Genomic DNA, 18036 nt, shown 5'->3' on the forward strand with positions numbered 1-18036 from the left:
GAGCTGGAGAGAGTGCAGAGACGTGCAACTAAATTGGTTAGAGGGACGGAAGACTTAAATTATGAGGGTAGACTGTCAAGGTTGGGGTTGTTTTCTCTGGAAAAAAGGCGCTTGCGAGGGGACATGATTACACTTTACAAGTACATTAGAGGACATTATAGACAAATTGCAGGGGACCTTTTTACCCATAAAGTGGATCACCCTACCAGAGGCCACCCCTTTAGACTAGAAGAAAAGAACTTTCATTTGAAGCAACGTAGAGGGTTCTTCACAGTCAGGACAGTGAGGTTGTGGAATGCACTGCCGGGTGATGTTGTGATGGCTGATTCAGTTAATGCCTTTAAGAATGGCTTGGATGATTTTTTGGACAGACATAATATCAAAGGCTATTGTGATACTAAACTCTATAGTTAGTATAGGTATGGGTATATAGAATTTTAATTAAAAGTAGGGAGGGGTGTGTGTATGGATGCTGGGTTTTCATTTGGAGGGGTTGAACTTGATGGACTTTGTCTTTTTTCAACCCAATTTAACTATGTAAAGAGCATGCCAGCCTGTATGTACTACCTGTTATAAACAGTAGACTGCTCTGTAGCACACTGTGCTCATTCTGCTGCTTAGTTGAGTGTATAAATACCTATAATTAGCTACTGTAGCTCCCTCATCTTATAGGGCATTTCTATCTAGCATCCATATCCTAAATATATATCTCTGCAATAACCTTTATTTTTTATTACCTTCAGTGTATGTGATCTATTTCAGTATTTTACATTTATTTGGCTAACATTAAGGGGCCTATTTACTAAAAATCTGATTATATAAATACATGTTAATAATAATAATAATAATAATAAATATCTTTTTATGCATCTTTTTTTTTTACTTTTTTAAAACTCTAAAAATGTTAGATTTATTAAGCTTAATATCCATGAAAAAGTGTAATACAAAACTTCTCCAAATAAAAGCAGTCGAGGTCCCGTAGAAGTCAATTACAATTAGTGATGGGCGAATTTCCGATGGGCGAATTTTTCGCCGTTTCGCGAATTTTTCGGCGAAGCGAAACGGCGAAAAATTCGTGAAACGGCGCCGGCGTCCGTTTTTTCGAAAAAAAATTTTGACGCCGGCGATTTTTTTCCGCGAATTTTCGCGGGCGTTGAATCGCGCAAATTCGCCCCGAATTTGCGCCTGGCGAATAAATTCGCCCATCACTAACTACAATGATTGTATTGGTCCTTTTTAAAGTATTCTGACTTTTAGAGGTTTTCAGACTTATTTTTGCTTGTAATTCTCTAAAAACTAAAAGTTTTAGAGGTTTTATAAGTTGTTTGTGTTTATTTTTGGATCGTTCAGCATCTTTTTCCATTCATAGTTTTTATGTTCTTATCTTTTAAAAACTTTCATGGCATTCATGATTTTAGACATTAGTTAAATCATTGTTTCAAAAGGCTCTAATACCACTAAAATTAGACCTTTAATAAATGGTCCTCTGTTTATGTTCATGAAAATGTCTTAAAGCAGAAGTGTTATTTCTGTTATTCCCTATATATTTTTCTGGTATTTGGATAGCAACATATTTGCAAACATCTACATAGTTGTTTTTTTTTTTTGTAACCCACTATTTGTTTCGATCTCTTAATTTACTTGATTTTTAGTTAATTTAATTTATAATCCTGAAGGAAAATAAAAGCAACCCTTTCCAAGCATTAAAGAAAAACTATACCCCCAAAATGAACACTTAAGCAACAGATAGTTCATATCATATTAAGTGGCATATTAAAGAATCTCACCAAGCTGGAATATATATTTGAGTAAATGTTGCCCTTTTACATCTCTTGCCTTGAGCCACCATTTCGTGATGGTCCCTGTGCTGTCTCAGAGATCACCTGACCAGAAATACTTCAACGCTAACTGTAACAGGAAGAAGTGTGGAAGCAAAAGACACAACTCTGTCTGTTAATTGGCTCATGTGACCTAACATGTATGATTTGTTGGTATGTTTGTGAGTACAGTGAATCCTACGATCCCAGGGGGCGGCCCTTATTTTTTAAAATGGCAATTTTCTATTTATGATTACCCAAAGGCACATACTACTAGAAAAGTATGAGATAATGGATTCAAACAAGCAGTTCAGTCACAAAGTTTCCGTCCAACGAAACCAAGTTAATCAGGATAAACAAGACCTTTCTCCTTTTATAGATAAAATGGATACTTTTACATATATATGAATGTGAAATTCTACTTAAGGGTAAGAATGTTTTCTTTAATAATTAAGATATTGAGACATCGTTTGATGTACTAAGAAGTACTATTGCTAGCTCAGGGTAGACTCTTTATGAGTAGTACCAGCATTTTGTTTTTAAAAAAATTTTGTGGTTTTATATTTCAGATTCTACATTCACCAATGGATGGGGACTTGCACATTGGTTTCAAAAAAGTTTTTAAAAAGACTTGTTTTTACATTTTGTACCGCTGTGAGTGAGGTATAGTTGCACACTGGTTATGTGAATGGTTAGAATCACTGGGTAGTATCACCAGTTGCAATTTCTGTTAATGAGGGGTGGAGCTCCATGTTTAAATTGTGGTAGTTGGGTTCTCTCATGTTACACTTGAAAAAGAGCTTTGCTCGAAACATGTCGTGTGAAATAAAGCACTGAAGTTTGCAGCAACCCACTGCGTTTGAACAGTTCTTCACATCTTGTTTATCCTACTAGAAAAGTATATTATTATGAAAATGGTTTATTTACATGAAGCAGGGTTTTACATTTGAGCTGTTTTATGCAATATCTTTTTATAGAGACCTACATTGTTTGGGGGGTATAGTTTTCCTTTAAGGTAGAAGCTATACAATGGTTTCATTGTCACAGCAGTTGAGTTTTGACTGTTTATGTTATGATGTTGCCCTGCAGTGATAAAAACTGGGTGTTTTCTTCAGAAAACAGTGGTTATATGCCATTCATGTACTGTATTTCTACTGAACTATAGACTATAGACAATAATTTGTTACCAAGAAATAATTAATGTGTAAGTGTGCAGTCAACAGATACAAACTTTTAGCGGCCGATTCACCAAGGGTCGAATATCGAGGGTTAATTAACCCTCGATATTCGACTTGGAATTAAAATCCTTCAACTTCGAATATCGAAGTCGAAGGATTTTAGCGCAAATAGTTTGATTGAACGATCAAAGGATTATTCCTTCGATCGAACGATTAAATCCTTCAAATCGTTCGATTCGAAGGATTTAAATCCAACGATCGAAGGAATATCCTTCAATCAAAAAAACTTAGGAAAGCCTATGGGGACCTTCCCCATAGGCTAACATTGAGTTCGGTAGCTTTTAGATGGCGAACTAGGGGGTCGAAGTTTTTTCTTAAAGAGACAGTACTTCGACTATCGAATGGTTGAATAGTCAAACGATTTTTAGTTTGAATCCTTCGATTCGAAGTCGTAGTCGAAGGTCGAAGTAGCCCATTCGATGGTTGAAGTAGCCCAAAAAACACTTCGAAATTCGAGGTTTTTTTACTTCGAATCCTTCAGTCGAAGTTAGTGAATCGGCCCCTTAATTTATCAACGTTTTCAAAAATAAACAAACATTCGAGTTGTGAGTTTATTTGAGGTAGAAAAAACCTCACAAACCTCACAAACTCAACCATTGATAAATAATAACACCCTAAATTGGATTATTAGTTCACATTTTACATAGAGTGGGGTAAGTTAAATAAATATCTCCCTAAATGTATAAAATATATTTTCACATTTTGACTAATTTCTTTTAAACATTTAAAACCATGTGAATATATATACAAAGAAATATATATTATATTTCATCATCATTACGTAAGGTTTTTTCCCTGCCGGCCAAAATGTTGGGTGTTTGATGCTCAGAACCAAATTACATCACAAATGAGGATGCCCTAGGTTTGCCACTTGGTCGGATAGGGCTGTTTGAGTAGCAACTTGTGACACCCAAACAATAATCTGGCCAATAACCACCTCTGATGATACATCCCCAAATATCATGACCCCCCCATTTGTCACTGATCAGACCCACATGTCATCAGCTCTCACTCTTCACTAGTTTTTTGGCCAAATTACATGCCAGTTTGGAATTGTCCCTGTAAAATGGTTAATTTACACATTTAAGTTGAAACTTGATTGCAAATTATAGAGGTTTAATTAAATATAATGGGCATTAAAACCCTTTTTCAATTTCCTCATTGGTACAAGATGCCCATTAAGAAGCTGAGATTTCAGAAGGAAAACCCACCTACATCTCACATAAGCTAATGCTTCCTGAAATTATTTCTCCAAGGTTGCACATGGGCGTCCACAAATAGGGGCAAGGGGGCACTCCCCCCCCCCTTGGAGTTTTGCCCTTAAACAGTGACAGTGGTGTAACTACCAGGAGTGTGAAGGGGGAGAATAGGGGCATCGAAAGGAGTTTCTGCAGATGCCCATGGCCTTGCAGTTGGCAAAGTGGAATTTCAGACACAATTTTATTTTCCTATAATGCGTCATTTGTTTCCACAATGCCAGCATAAATGACCATGTCCACCTGCATTACGCCAAAGTGTCAAAACAAGTACGCTTGTGTTTTGACTCAAATCAGGTGCAAGTTGGGTTTGCTATTTACACTTCCAGAGCATTAAAAAAAGCCTATGCATTTAATTCACTACACAAGTGCTCCTATTGTCACAATACACTGTGGCAACCCTGAAACTACCACTAGATCTAGTTCCAGGGTTCCCCGGGGGTCAATAGGTGTCGTTGCATACCATTCATTAAAAGAGGCAGGATGATTTTATTGGCAACCATGTAGAAGTGCAGAAGCACCTTAATGAATTACATAAATATGAGCTCTCCATTGCATTCATTTTGGAACACCATACTTGCCGGTGCATTGTAATGACCCCTAATTGCTTTGTAGCTTTTCTAATTGTTTTGAAAGCCTTTAAGTCACTTATCTTCAATTATATTTATTTCACCTGCAACATGGAACATGAATATATAGCCATCAAATTATACCTCTGTAGGAAGCATAGGTGGACAGAATATAATGTATAAAAGTTGTATATGATATTGCTTACCCTGGGCTTTAGTCAGCCAATCTGGCTGGTTATGATGCTCTGTTGCTATGGTAATGGTGTTAAATAGGATGATAAATATAACAAACCAGTAGAAAAACCTAGATTTTACAAGAGCACAACACTTTCTGCGCAGGAGCCGGTGCCAATGACGCCACTGTTTCCTATAGACACAAGAGAATTCAATGATTTGTGTATATATAATAGTTAACAGCGTGTACTTTAAACTATTTTGTATAAAATAAAATAGAATAATACAATGAACACCGTTGTACTGGAATTCACGTTTTCAAACTAGAATATAATATCTAGATGCAATGAACTCTTTGTACCAGGTTTCAAATGAGGTAACATAGTAAAATAGTGTATGAGGTTAAAAAGATACAAAAGAGAGGAGATTGATTAATACACATTCATTCATTATTAACTTAGGAGCACATTTACTAATGGTCGAAGGATTTACCGCATTTCCTGCATTTAAATCCTTTGAATGTAATGATTCGAAGGATTTTAATCCATCGATTGAATGATTTTCCTTCGATCAGAAATTTGTTAGAAAGCCTATGGGGACCTTCCCCATACGCTAACGTTGATGTTCAGTAGGTTTTAGTTGGCGAAGTAGGGGGTCGAATTTTTTTTAAACAGACAGTACTTTGACTATCGAATGGTCGAATAGTTGAACGATTTTTAGTTTGAATCGTTCGATTTGAAGTCGAAGTCATAGTCGAAGTTCGAAGTAGCCAATTCGATTGTTAAAATAGCCAAAAAAAACGAAAGTATTTTTTCTTCTATTCCATCACTGGAGCTAAGTAAATGTGCCCCCAAGTATCTATACAAGTGCTTATGTATGTGGTTGGTTATCCAGAAACCCATTATCCAGAAAGCTCAAAAATACTATAAGGCCATCTCCCATACAGAACAAAAATAGAAACTAGATGGTGTCGTTTCTGAAGAAACCACAAGATGTTGGCTTTGAAACGCAAGAGGTGTTGGGGCCAGTCGCCCCTGGTGCATAGAGAGTACACAAAGTTGGTAGAATCTGGTTTAAAACGGTGAAAATCGAAGCAGATCAAATTGTACCATTAAAATCAATGCAAAAACCTGATTGGCTGTTTTTGGCTCCACCCACTTTTAAAATTTGAATCCCAGTCCCCCTGTGAGTGACTGTGCCAAGTTTGATGTCCCTGCCATTAACTGTGAAAGAATGGCAGCAACTTATATATTGACATTGATTAGCAATAGGTTACATTTGATTGGCTGTTTTAAGCTCCACCCAGTTTTCCAAATTTTAACCCCAGTCACCCAGTCATGGTCTGTACCAAGTTTGAGGCCTCTGGCTTTAAAACTGTGAGAATGGCAGTATTTGAAACTTTTACATTGAAGTCAATAGGTAAAATCTGATTGGTTGTTATTGGCTCCGCCCACTTTTCCTAAATTTTGACCACAGTCACCCAGTGAGTAATTGTGCTGAGTTTGGGACACTTGACATGTACGCCGTAATAATAGCAACAATTTGGCGTTTTTCATTAAGGTCAATGGCTGAAATCCGATTGGCTGTTGTTGCCCCGCCCCCTTTTTTTCCTAATTCTGAACCAGAGTCACCAAGTGACTAACACTTTAAGGTTTCGGAATCATGACATTTAACATGTGAAAATGGCAGCAATTTTATGTTTTTCTATTGAAAATCAATGAATGACATTTGATTGGTTGTTGGTGGCTCCACCCACTTTTCCTAACTTTGAAGTGCAAACACCCAGTGACCACATTTGTGATATTTGAGGTCCATGACATCAATAACGTGCAAATGGCAGCAATTTTAATTTTTCCCATTTAAATCATCAAAGAAATCTGATTGGTTGTTTTTGGCTCCACCCACTTTCCCAGATTTTGATCCCGGTCCTCCAGTGACCAACTGTACCAAGTTTGAGGACCCTCCCATTAACAATCTAAGAGCGGCGACAGTTTTGGAGTCCCCAAAATGTGACAGAACTTTTCAGGTTGACCCCATGACTAAGTGACCCAAGTTTGGTGAGTGTAACTTTAATGCTGTACGAGTGGCAAAAGTTTCAAATTTTCCAATGAAAGTCTATGGGAAAAAATGGGGTCTTTGGGGGGCCGCCACAGGGCCACGGAGGGTGGGATTGCTTAACAGAGCACAAGCAACCTATTCGGGTATGAGCCGAACAAGTGTGAAAAGTTTCATAATTGTACTCCTAAAACTCTGGGAGGAGTAGCGTTTAGAAAATTGCTAAAATTTCATTGGCTGTTGGTAGCTCCGCCCACTTTGGGGTGCCCCCCCAAAATACATATTTTTATTCGGGGTCGCACCAACAATATGCGGTCCGAGTTTGGGGAGTGTAGCTTCAAAACTGTACGAGCGGCAGCGATTTGAAAATTTTCCCTGTCAAAGTCAATACGAAAAAAGGCGTCTTCGGTGGTCCGCCGCACGGGCGCAGTGGGTGGGATCGCTTACTAAAGCACAAGCAACGTACTTTGCTATAAGGCGAATAGGTGTGGAAAGTTTGGCGCTTGTACCCCTAAAACTGTAGGAGGAGTAGCGTTTAGAAAATGGGGGGCGCTAATAATAATAATAATAACTAGAGGGTGTCGTTTCTGAAGAAACCACGGGATGTTGGCTATGAAACGCTATAGGTGTCTTGCCCAGTCGCCCCCGGTGCCTAGAGAGTACACAAAGTCGGTAGAATCCGGATTAAAACGGTGAAATTTAAAGCCAATCCAATTTTACCATTGAAATCCATTCAAACAAACTGGCTATTTTTGGCTCCGCCCACTTTTAAAAATTTGCATCCCAGTCACCCCTTCACCAAATGGACCAAGTTTGAGCACTCTTACATTAACAGTGTAAGATTGACAGGAATTTAAATATTCCCATTGAATAGCGTTTGGTAAAATGTGATTGGCTGTCTTAAGCTCCGCCCAGTTTTCTGAATTTTAACCCCAGTTACCTAGTCATGGTCAGTGCCAAGTTTGGGGCCTCCGGTTTTAAAACTGTGAGAACGGCGGTAATACAAAATTTTACATTAAAGTCAAGAGGTGAAAACTGATTGGCTGTTTTTGGCTCCACCCACTTTTCCTAAATTTTGACCGCAGTCACCCAGTGAGTAATTGAGTCAAGTTTGGTACACCTAGCATTCAAACTGTGATAATAGCAGCAGTTTATCATTTTTCTTTAAGGTCAATGGCTGAAATCTGATTGGTTGTTGTTGCCCCGCCCCTTTTTTTTCCTAATTATGAACCACAGTCACTCAGTGACTAACATTTCAAAGTTTGTGAATGCTGTGATTTAATGTGTAAAAATGGCAGCATTTTTATTTTTTTCTAGTGAAAATCAATGAATGAAATTCGATTGGTTGTTGGTGGCTCCGCCCACTTTTTCTAAACTTGAAGTGGAAACCCCCAGCGGCCACATTTGTGATATTCAAGGTCCCTGACATCAATACTGTGAGAATGGCAGCCTTCTTAATTGTTCCCATTAAAATCAATCAAAGAAATCTGATTGGCTGTCTTAAGCTCCGCCCAGTTTTCTGAATTTTAACCCCAGTTACCTAGTCATGGTCAGTGCTAAGTTTGGGACCTCTGGTTTTAAAACTGTGAGAACGGCAGTAATCAAAAATTTTACATTGAAGTCAATAGGTGAAAACTGATTGGCCGTTTTTGGCTCCACCCACTTTTCCTAAATTTTGACCGCAGTCACCCAGTGAGTAATTGAGCCAAGTTTGGTACACCTAGCATTTAAACCGTGATAATAGCAGCAGTTTATCATTTTTAATTAAGGTCAATGGCTGAAATCTGATTGGCTGTTGTTGCCCCGCCCCTTTTTTTTCCTAATTGTGAACCACAGTCACTCAGTGACTAACATTCCAAAGTTTGGGAATGCTGTCATTTATTGTGTAAAAATGGCAGCATTTTTATTTTTTTCTATTGAAAATCAATGAATGAAATTCGATTGGTTGTTGGTGGCTCCGCCCACTTTTTCTAAACTTGAAGTGGAAACCCCCAGCGACCACATTTGTGATATTCAAGGTCCCTGACATCAATACTGAGAGAATGGCAGCCTTCTTAATTGTTCTCATTAAAATCAATCAAAGAAATCTGATTGGTTGGTTTTGGCTCCACCCACTTTTCTTAATTTTAATCCCAGTCCCCCAGTGACCAACTGTGCCAAGTTTGAGGACCCTGCCATTAACCGTCTAAGAGCGGCAGCAGTTTAACATTTTCCTATTTATTTGAATGGCTGAAATTTGATTGGCTGTTGTAGACTCTGCCCACTTTAGGTAAATTTTAGCCGAGTCACCCAGTGACCCACGGTGCCAAGTTTGGGAGAGCTCTAGCTTTAATACTGTGAGAATTACAGCTGTTTACATTTTCTCATTGAAGTCAATAGGGAAAATCTGATTGGTTGTTTGCGGCTCCGCCCACTTTTTTGGGTCCCCAAAATAGGACAGAATTTTTCAGTTTCACCCCATGACTAAATGAGCCAAGTTTGGTGAGTGTAACTTCAAAGCTGTACAAGTGGCAAAAGTTTCAAGTTTTCCAATGAAAGTCTATGGGGAAAAAAGGGGTCGTCGGGGGGTCGCCACAGGGGCACGGAGGTTGGGATCGCTTAACAAAGCACAAGCAACCTATTCGAGTATGAGTCGAACAAGTGTGCAAAGTTTCATAATTGTACTCCTAAAACTCTGGGAGGAGTAGCGTTTAGAAAATTGCTCAATTTTCATTGGGCGTTGGTAGCTCCGCCCACTTTGGGGTGCCCCCCCCAAAATACTTATTTTTATTCGGGGTGACATCAACTATATGTGGTCCGAGTTTGGGGACTGTATCTTCAAAACTGTACAAGTGGCAGCGATTTGAAATTTTTCCCTGTCAATCTCAATGGGAAAAAAGGGGTCGTCGGGGGGTCGCCACAGGGGCGGGGTGGGTCCCCAAAATAGAACAGAATTTTTCAGCTTCACCTCATGACTAAATGACCCAAGTTTGGTGAGTGTAACTTCAAAGCTGTACAAGTGGCAAAAGTTTCAAGTTTTCCAATGAAAGTCTATGGGGAAAAATGGGGTCGTCGGGGGGTCGCCACAGGGGCACGGAGGGTGGGATCGCTTAACAAAGCACAAGCAACCTATTCGGGTATGAGCCGAACAAGTGTGCAAAGTATCATAATTGTACTCCTAAACCTCTGGGAGGAGTAGCGTATAGAAAATTGCTAAATTTTCATTGGGCGTTGGTAGCTCCGCCCACTTTGGGGTGCCCCCCCAAATACTTATTTTTATTCGGGGTGACATCAACAATATGTGGTCCGAGTTTGGGGACTGTATCTTCAAAACTGTACGAGTGGCGGCGATTTGAAATTTTTCCCTGTCAAAGTCAATGGGAAAAAAGGGGTCGTCGGGGGGTCGCCACAGGGGCGGGGTGGGTGGGATCGCTTATTAAAGCACAAGCAACGTACTTTGCTATAAGAGGAATAAGTGTGGAAAGTTTGGCGCTTGCACCCCTAAAACTGTAGGAGGAGTAGCGTTTAGAAAATGGGGTTCGCCAATAATAATAATAATTTTAATAACTAGAGGGTGTCGTTTCTGAAGAAACCACGGGATGTTGGCTATGAAACGCTATAGGTGTCTTGCCCAGTCGCCCCCGGTGCCTAGAGAGTACACAAAGTCGGTAGAATCCGGATTAAAACGGTGAAATTTAAAGCCAATCCAATTTTACCATTGAAATCCATTCAAACAAACTGGCTATTTTTGGCTCCGCCTACTTTTAAAAATTTGCATCCCAGTCACCCCTTCACCAAATGGACCAAGTTTGAGCACTCTTACATTAACAGTGTAAGATTGACAGGAATTTAAATATTCCCATTGAATAGCGTTTGGTAAAATGTGATTGGCTGTCTTAAGCTCCGCCCAGTTTTCTGAATTTTATCCCCAGTTACCTAGTCATGGTCAGTGCCAAGTTTGGGGCCTCCGGTTTTAAAACTGTGAGAATGGCGGTAATACAAAATTTTACATTAAAGTCAAGAGGTGAAAACTGATTGGCTGTTTTTGGCTCCACCCACTTTTCCTAAATTTTGACCGCAGTCACCCAGTGAGTAATTGAGTCAAGTTTGGTACACCTAGCATTTAAACTGTGATAATAGCAGCAGTTTATCATTTTTCTTTAAGGTCAATGGCTGAAATCTGATTGGTTGTTGTTGCCCCGCCCCTTTTTTTCCTAATTATGAACCACAGTCACTCAGTGACTAACATTTCAAAGTTTGTGAATGCTGTGATTTAATGTGTAAAAATGGCAGCATTTTTATTTTTTTCTAGTGAAAATCAATGAATGAAATTCGATTGGTTGTTGGTGGCTCCGCCCACTTTTTCTAAACTTGAAGTGGAAACCCCCAGCGGCCACATTTGTGATATTCAAGGTCCCTGACATCAATACTGTGAGAATGGCAGCCTTCTTAATTGTTCCCATTAAAATCAATCAAAGAAATCTGATTGGCTGTCTTAAGCTCCGCCCAGTTTTCTGAATTTTAACCCCAGTTACCTAGTCATGGTCAGTGCTAAGTTTGGGACCTCTGGTTTTAAAACTGTGAGAACGGCAGTAATCAAAAATTTTACATTGAAGTCAATAGGTGAAAACTGATTGGCCGTTTTTGGCTCCACCCACTTTTCCTAAATTTTGACCGCAGTCACCCAGTGAGTAATTGAGCCAAGTTTGGTACACCTAGCATTTAAACCGTGATAATAGCAGCAGTTTATCATTTTTAATTAAGGTCAATGGCTGAAATCTGATTGGCTGTTGTTGCCCCGCCCCTTTTTTTTCCTAATTGTGAACCACAGTCACTCAGTGACTAACATTCCAAAGTTTGGGAATGCTGTCATTTATTGTGTAAAAATGGCAGCATTTTTATTTTTTTTCTATTGAAAATCAATGAATGAAATTCGATTGGTTGTTGGTGGCTCCGCCCACTTTTTCTAAACTTGAAGTGGAAACCCCCAGCGACCACATTTGTGATATTCAAGGTCCCTGACATCAATACTGAGAGAATGGCAGCTTTCTTAATTGTTCTCATTAAAATCAATCAAAGAAATCTGATTGGTTGGTTTTGGCTCCACCCACTTTTCTTAATTTTAATCCCAGTCCCCCAGTGACCAACTGTGCCAAGTTTGAGGACCCTGCCATTAACCGTCTAAGAGCGGCAGCAGTTTAACATTTTCCTATTTATTTGAATGGCTGAAATTTGATTGGCTGTTGTAGACTCTGCCCACTTTAGGTAAATTTTAGCCGAGTCACCCAGTGACCCACGGTGCCAAGTTTGGGAGAGCTCTATCTTTAATACTGTGAGAATTACAGCTGTTTACATTTTCTCATTGAAGTCAATAGGGAAAATCTGATTGGTTGTTTGCGGCTCCGCCCACTTTTTTGGGTCCCCAAAATAGGACAGAATTTTTCAGTTTCACCCCATGACTAAATGAGCCAAGTTTGGTGAGTGTAACTTCAAAGCTGTACAAGTAGCAAAAGTTTCAAGTTTTCCAATGAAAGTCTATGGGGAAAAAAGGGGTCGTCGGGGGGTCGCCACAGGGGCACGGAGGTTGGGATCGCTTAACAAAGCACAAGCAACCTATTCGAGTATGAGTCGAACAAGTGTGCAAAGTTTCATAATTGTACTCCTAAAACTCTGGGAGGAGTAGCGTTTAGAAAATTGCTCAATTTTCATTGGGCGTTGGTAGCTCCGCCCACTTTGGGGTGCCCCCCCAAAATACTTATTTTTATTCGGGGTGACATCAACTATATGTGGTCCGAGTTTGGGGACTGTATCTTCAAAACTGTACAAGTGGCAGCGATTTGAAATTTTTCCCTGTCAATCTCAATGGGAAAAAAGGGGTCGTCGGGGGGTCGCCACAGGGGCGGGGTGGGTCCCCAAAATAGGACAGAATTTTTCAGCTTCACCTCATGACTAAATGACCCAAGTTTGGTGAGTGTAACTTCAAAGCTGTACAAGTGGCAAAAGTTTCATTTTTTCCAATGAAAGTCTATGGGGAAAAATGGGGTCGTTGGGGGGTCGCCACAGGGGCACGGAGGGTGGGATCGCTTAACAAAGCACAAGCAACCTATTCGGGTATGAGCCGAACAAGTGTGCAAAGTATCATAATTGTACTCCTAAACCTCTGGGAGGAGTAGCGTATAGAAAATTGCTAAATTTTCATTGGGCGTTGGTAGCTCCGCCCACTTTGGGGTGCCCCCCAAAATACTTATTTTTATTCGGGGTGACATCAACAATATGTGGTCCGAGTTTGGGGACTGTATCTTCAAAACTGTACGAGTGGCGGCGATTTGAAATTTTTCCCTGTCAAAGTCAATGGGAAAAAAGGGGTCGTCGGGGGGTCGCCACAGGGGCGGGGTGGGTGGGATCGCTTATTAAAGCACAAGCAACGTACTTTGCTATAAGAGGAATAAGTGTGGAAAGTTTGGCGCTTGCACCCCTAAAACTGTAGGAGGAGTAGCGTTTAGAAAATGGGGTTCGCCAATAATAATAATAATTTTAATAATAAGAACGAGCTGAACTCGAAGAACAGTATGTTGGCTATTTCATAGCCAACATAATAAGAAGAACGAGCTGAACTAGTAGAACAGTATGTTGGCTTCTTCAAAGCCAACATAATAAGAATGAGCTGAACTAGTAGATCAAGATGTTGGCTTTTTCAAAGCCAACATAATAAGAAGAATAAGAACGAGCTGAACTAGTAGATCAAGATGTTGGCTTTTTCAAAGCCAACATAATAAGAAGAAGAAGAATAAGAACGAGCTGAACTAGTAGATCAAGATGTTGGCTTTTTCAAAGCCAACATAAATATGTGAAGCACACTATGCTCAAAAGTAAAATCTTTTTTTTTTTGTTTCATTAAAAAAATGGCTGCTGTGTGAGGAACACTGCGTTTCTGGAACAGCCCTTAATCATGAGCTTAACGAGATGGCATTTATTTATATACAGCCCCATCTACTCAACAAAAGGCTTAAAAACAATGTGTGCAATTTTGTTTGAAATAAATCAATATGTTAAAACATGTACAAAAATTAGTTAAGGGAGAAGAGAATATATATTATTAGAAAATAAATGTTGTTGCAAAATATACATACCCAATTATATAATCAATGTGTATATTTATGTATGTGAGTCTCTCCAAGAAGTCTATCAGACAATGGGCCAGGTTCAATTCAGTTAGAAAAAGGTTTATCACATCAAAAGTCATGGATGTGATTCAATTTGAGATGCATTTCAATTCAGAAAAATGTATCTTATGTTTTATCAAAAGTTCAAATAATAGAAATAGTTCCCAAACCAGTAAGGAAGTAATTTTTTAAGGACCCTGAATTCAAGAGAAGCTTTTTGGATAATTGAACTTAATACACGTGCCCCTCTGGATTTGAACTCCAGATGGGATATTTCATATATTATCTGATATGTAAATTGTAATTTGTACCTCTTAATCTATGAATTTGCCCATTGTTGATCTGTCTGATTTTCTTGGAGAGACTCACATACATAAATATGCACGTTGTGGTAGCCATTAATTATATATTTGGGTTACTTATTTTCTAATAGAGTAATACTTTGTACATATTTAATATTTAAATAGTCTCTTCTCCCTCTGTCACCTGTCACTCATTTTTGTAAATGTTTTTACCATATTGATGTATTTCAAACAAAATTGTACACATCGTTTTTAAGCCTTTTGTTCGGTAGATGAAGCTGTATTTTAGGGGCTGATTTATCAAAGGTCGACTAAACTCAATTCGAATGTCAGGAAGGCTATCAAAGGCATACTGTCATGAGAAAACATGTTTTTTTTTTCAAAATGCCTCAGTTAATAGTGCTGCTCTAGCAGCCTTCTGCACTGAAATCTGTTTTTCAAAAGTTTTTTTTAAAAAAAGTTTTCAAACAGATTTTTTTATATTTAATTTTGAGATATGACATGGGGCTAGACATATTGTCAGTTTCCCAGGTACCCAGTCTTGTGACTTGTGCTCTGATAAAATTCAGTCACTCGTTACTGCTGCACTGCAAGTTGGCGGGATTTCACCCCCCAGCAGCCCATCAGCAGAACAATGGAAAGGTAATCAAATAGCAGCTCCCTGGTAGATATAAGAACAGCACTCAATAGTAAAACCCCATGCCAAACTGTGACTCCTTCAGTTGCATTGAGTAGGAGAAACAATAGCCAGTCAGAAAGCAGTTGCATAGTGCAGCACTGGCTCTTTCTGAAAGCACATGACCAAGCAAAATTACCTGAGATGGCTGCCTACACACCAATATTACAACTTGAGTGAATTATTTGCAGTGTAAACAGTGTAATTTATTAATAAAATTACACCATAAAAATCATGACAGAATCCCTTTAACATCTTCAAATGGGTCACTGGACCGCTGTCATTGACTTCTACATGAACTCGGCAAGTTTTAGTTGGCGAATAGTCAAATTCAAGTTGTTCAAAGGGTCAAGGTATGATAAATCGCAAATTCGAGTTCAGATTATTCCCAACTCGAATTTGGGAGTTTTGATCAAAAATTCAAATTTCAAATCTTAATAAATCTGCCCCAATTGTATAAATGAATGACTTGATGTCATCTCATTAAGCCTATGATTAAGGGATGTTCCTGACACACATAAGGTGTCTATCACACAACAGCCACTTGTGCTTTTTTAATACAACAATAAAAAGTGTTTTTTACATTTGAGGATAGTGCGCTCTAAATTGTTTCTGTTTTTGTTCTGGATGATCACAGTTTGAGAAGTTCTGGCAAATGCAAGTACACTGTATCCTCTATAGTCCCTCTGAGGTACAGAAAACAATACATTTTTATACACAATACAATACTGAGTGGAGCAGAAAACAATACATTTTTAATCTCCCATACACTCTATTTTAATCAAATAATTAAATGTTTACAAAACGATTTCCTTTATCTCTATAGTATTAAAACAGTACATTGTACTTGACTCTAACTGTCCCGGTCGTTCTGGATAACAGGTGTCATACCTGTACTTTCAAAAACGGGTTTTAAAATTATGATGATAAAATGGACAAGTCATCATACCATGTCAAGGTAAAACTCATATGGTGGTCATATCTGGCACCTCCCTGCATGGTAGCATTTGTAAGACCTAGTCCGAAGAACTTATACTTAAAAGCAGTATTCCTGACACCAATAGATGGAAATTCTATTTATTAGCTGGACTGTAATATCTGGGAGGCAACGGGTTTCCGCCTGCAGCTTCTAACAGGTTTGTTGTGCACCCTTTGACACAAGCGACTTATTTGTTCGGCACCACATTCCAATTCAAATCGCCCAACGTAGGTCTATTTTACATAGTTATCCTTTCCCTGTATATAATGTAGCAAATAACCAAAAAACTTGAAGGAAGCCTCAAAAGCAGACCTTTGCTGCAGTTAAATGTATTTAGTTGTGCCACTACATGTTTCGGGCCACAAGCCCTTTCTCATGTTTGCTTGTATATGACTATTCTTTCCGGATCCTGACCTGGTACTGCATTTACTGTGTACTTGACTATGCTTATTCCTGACTCCGTACTGCACCATCTGGTTTCGGCACTGGCCTGTTTTACGAGTACGTTTTGCCGTAACTCTGTTCCTCCTGTTGCACATTAAGGTTTCCTTGCCCTGGTTCTCTCACTTTAAGACCTGGCGGCATCTGAGTAGTGGAGTGCTCCTCCCGGAGAGAAAGGTACCTGTTATAGGCAGAAGTGTGAGCTGTGACCAGAACCTTGGCATTTGTACTGGGTTTTGGGATACCAAACTTGTACTCATATCCGGACAGGCTTCCATTATCGTTGTTACAAACAGTTTTCATATAAATTCACTGTTGAGGCCAACTCTGTTGCTGCTGATTACTACTTATGTTATTATCCAGAGCAAACTCTTGAATCTGATCACTATAAATAACTTGCCACAGCAGATTTAAACTTACAGGTCTATAATTTTCAGGATGAGAGCACAATCCATTTTAAATATTGGAATCACAGCATGAAAGGGAGAAAATCAAAAAAGTTGCCCTACTAAAATTAATCTAACCTTTTTTAGTATAATGGTGTATTCTATCAGCCCCCCCAAACCCTTTTCACATTTAAAGGGAAATATTGCAAAAATGAAAATTTAATATGTTTCATCACACTGAAATAAGAAACTTTCTAAATACAATCAATTAAAAATTCTATACCAATTCTGTACTCCTTCATGCAGGAGTTTGGTGTCAGATTTTCATTGACAGTACAAACAAAATATAACAAAATAACTGACATTGGCACAACTTCTGCATGTAACAAGATTTCTGTTTATTTTAATATAGTGAGCTCTAATACATCTTCTAGACTAAAGGAGCCCCCATAAAATATCTATTGGATTCAACTATCATTAAAATCATACTCCCAACTCCTACGTGAAGAGAGACTGAAGAGAAAAATATGCTGAAAGGAAGACAGTGAGGAACACTTGATTATTTCAGAAACAGTTCAGAAATGTCTTATTTTAGTATGATGAAGTTTAGAATAAATTTAAATTTTTGTGATTTCTGGATAACGGGTTTGCGGATAACTGATCCTATATCTGTGCTGTACATGTTCTGACGAATTGTTTGAGCTGAGCTATGTGTACATTGCAGAGTTGGCTAAAACTTCTCTATTGTACACATAAAAGAAAACAATTGATTAAATACAACTGATTCTCAACCCTCATCCTTTTATTTATATGGGATTTGTCCTTGCAAGTGAGGCAATCTATATTTTATTTTCTATGTATGCCTTCTTGAATACTGTTTTACTCGATTTTCGGTATTTATAGGTATATGCGGGTTACCTTTAAAAAAGCGGGTTACCTGTGGTTTGCAGGTAATACTTGCATGCGGTGATGAGTGCAGGTCAGCAGATATTTTATATCCT

General features: G+C 38.7%; 1 protein-coding gene across 2 annotated transcripts in view; it reads right to left on the reverse strand.

The window, feature by feature from the left end:
* The window catches only part of LOC108707491 (voltage-dependent L-type calcium channel subunit alpha-1S), a 155323-nt gene that overhangs the window by 52753 nt on the left and 84534 nt on the right, over nucleotides 1-18036 (reverse strand). For both annotated transcript variants that reach the window (XR_005965388.1, XM_041582031.1), the window contains exon 11: nucleotides 5087-5247. Coding sequence is in view for 1 of the 2 variants with exons in the window: in XM_041582031.1 (XP_041437965.1) it covers nucleotides 5087-5247 (161 nt within the window). In the remaining variant the exon portion in view is untranslated. The remainder of the gene's footprint in view (nucleotides 1-5086; nucleotides 5248-18036) is intronic.

This window comes from Xenopus laevis, chromosome 2L, assembly GCF_017654675.1.
Source record: "Xenopus laevis strain J_2021 chromosome 2L, Xenopus_laevis_v10.1, whole genome shotgun sequence".
NCBI lineage: Eukaryota > Metazoa > Chordata > Amphibia > Anura > Pipidae > Xenopus > Xenopus laevis.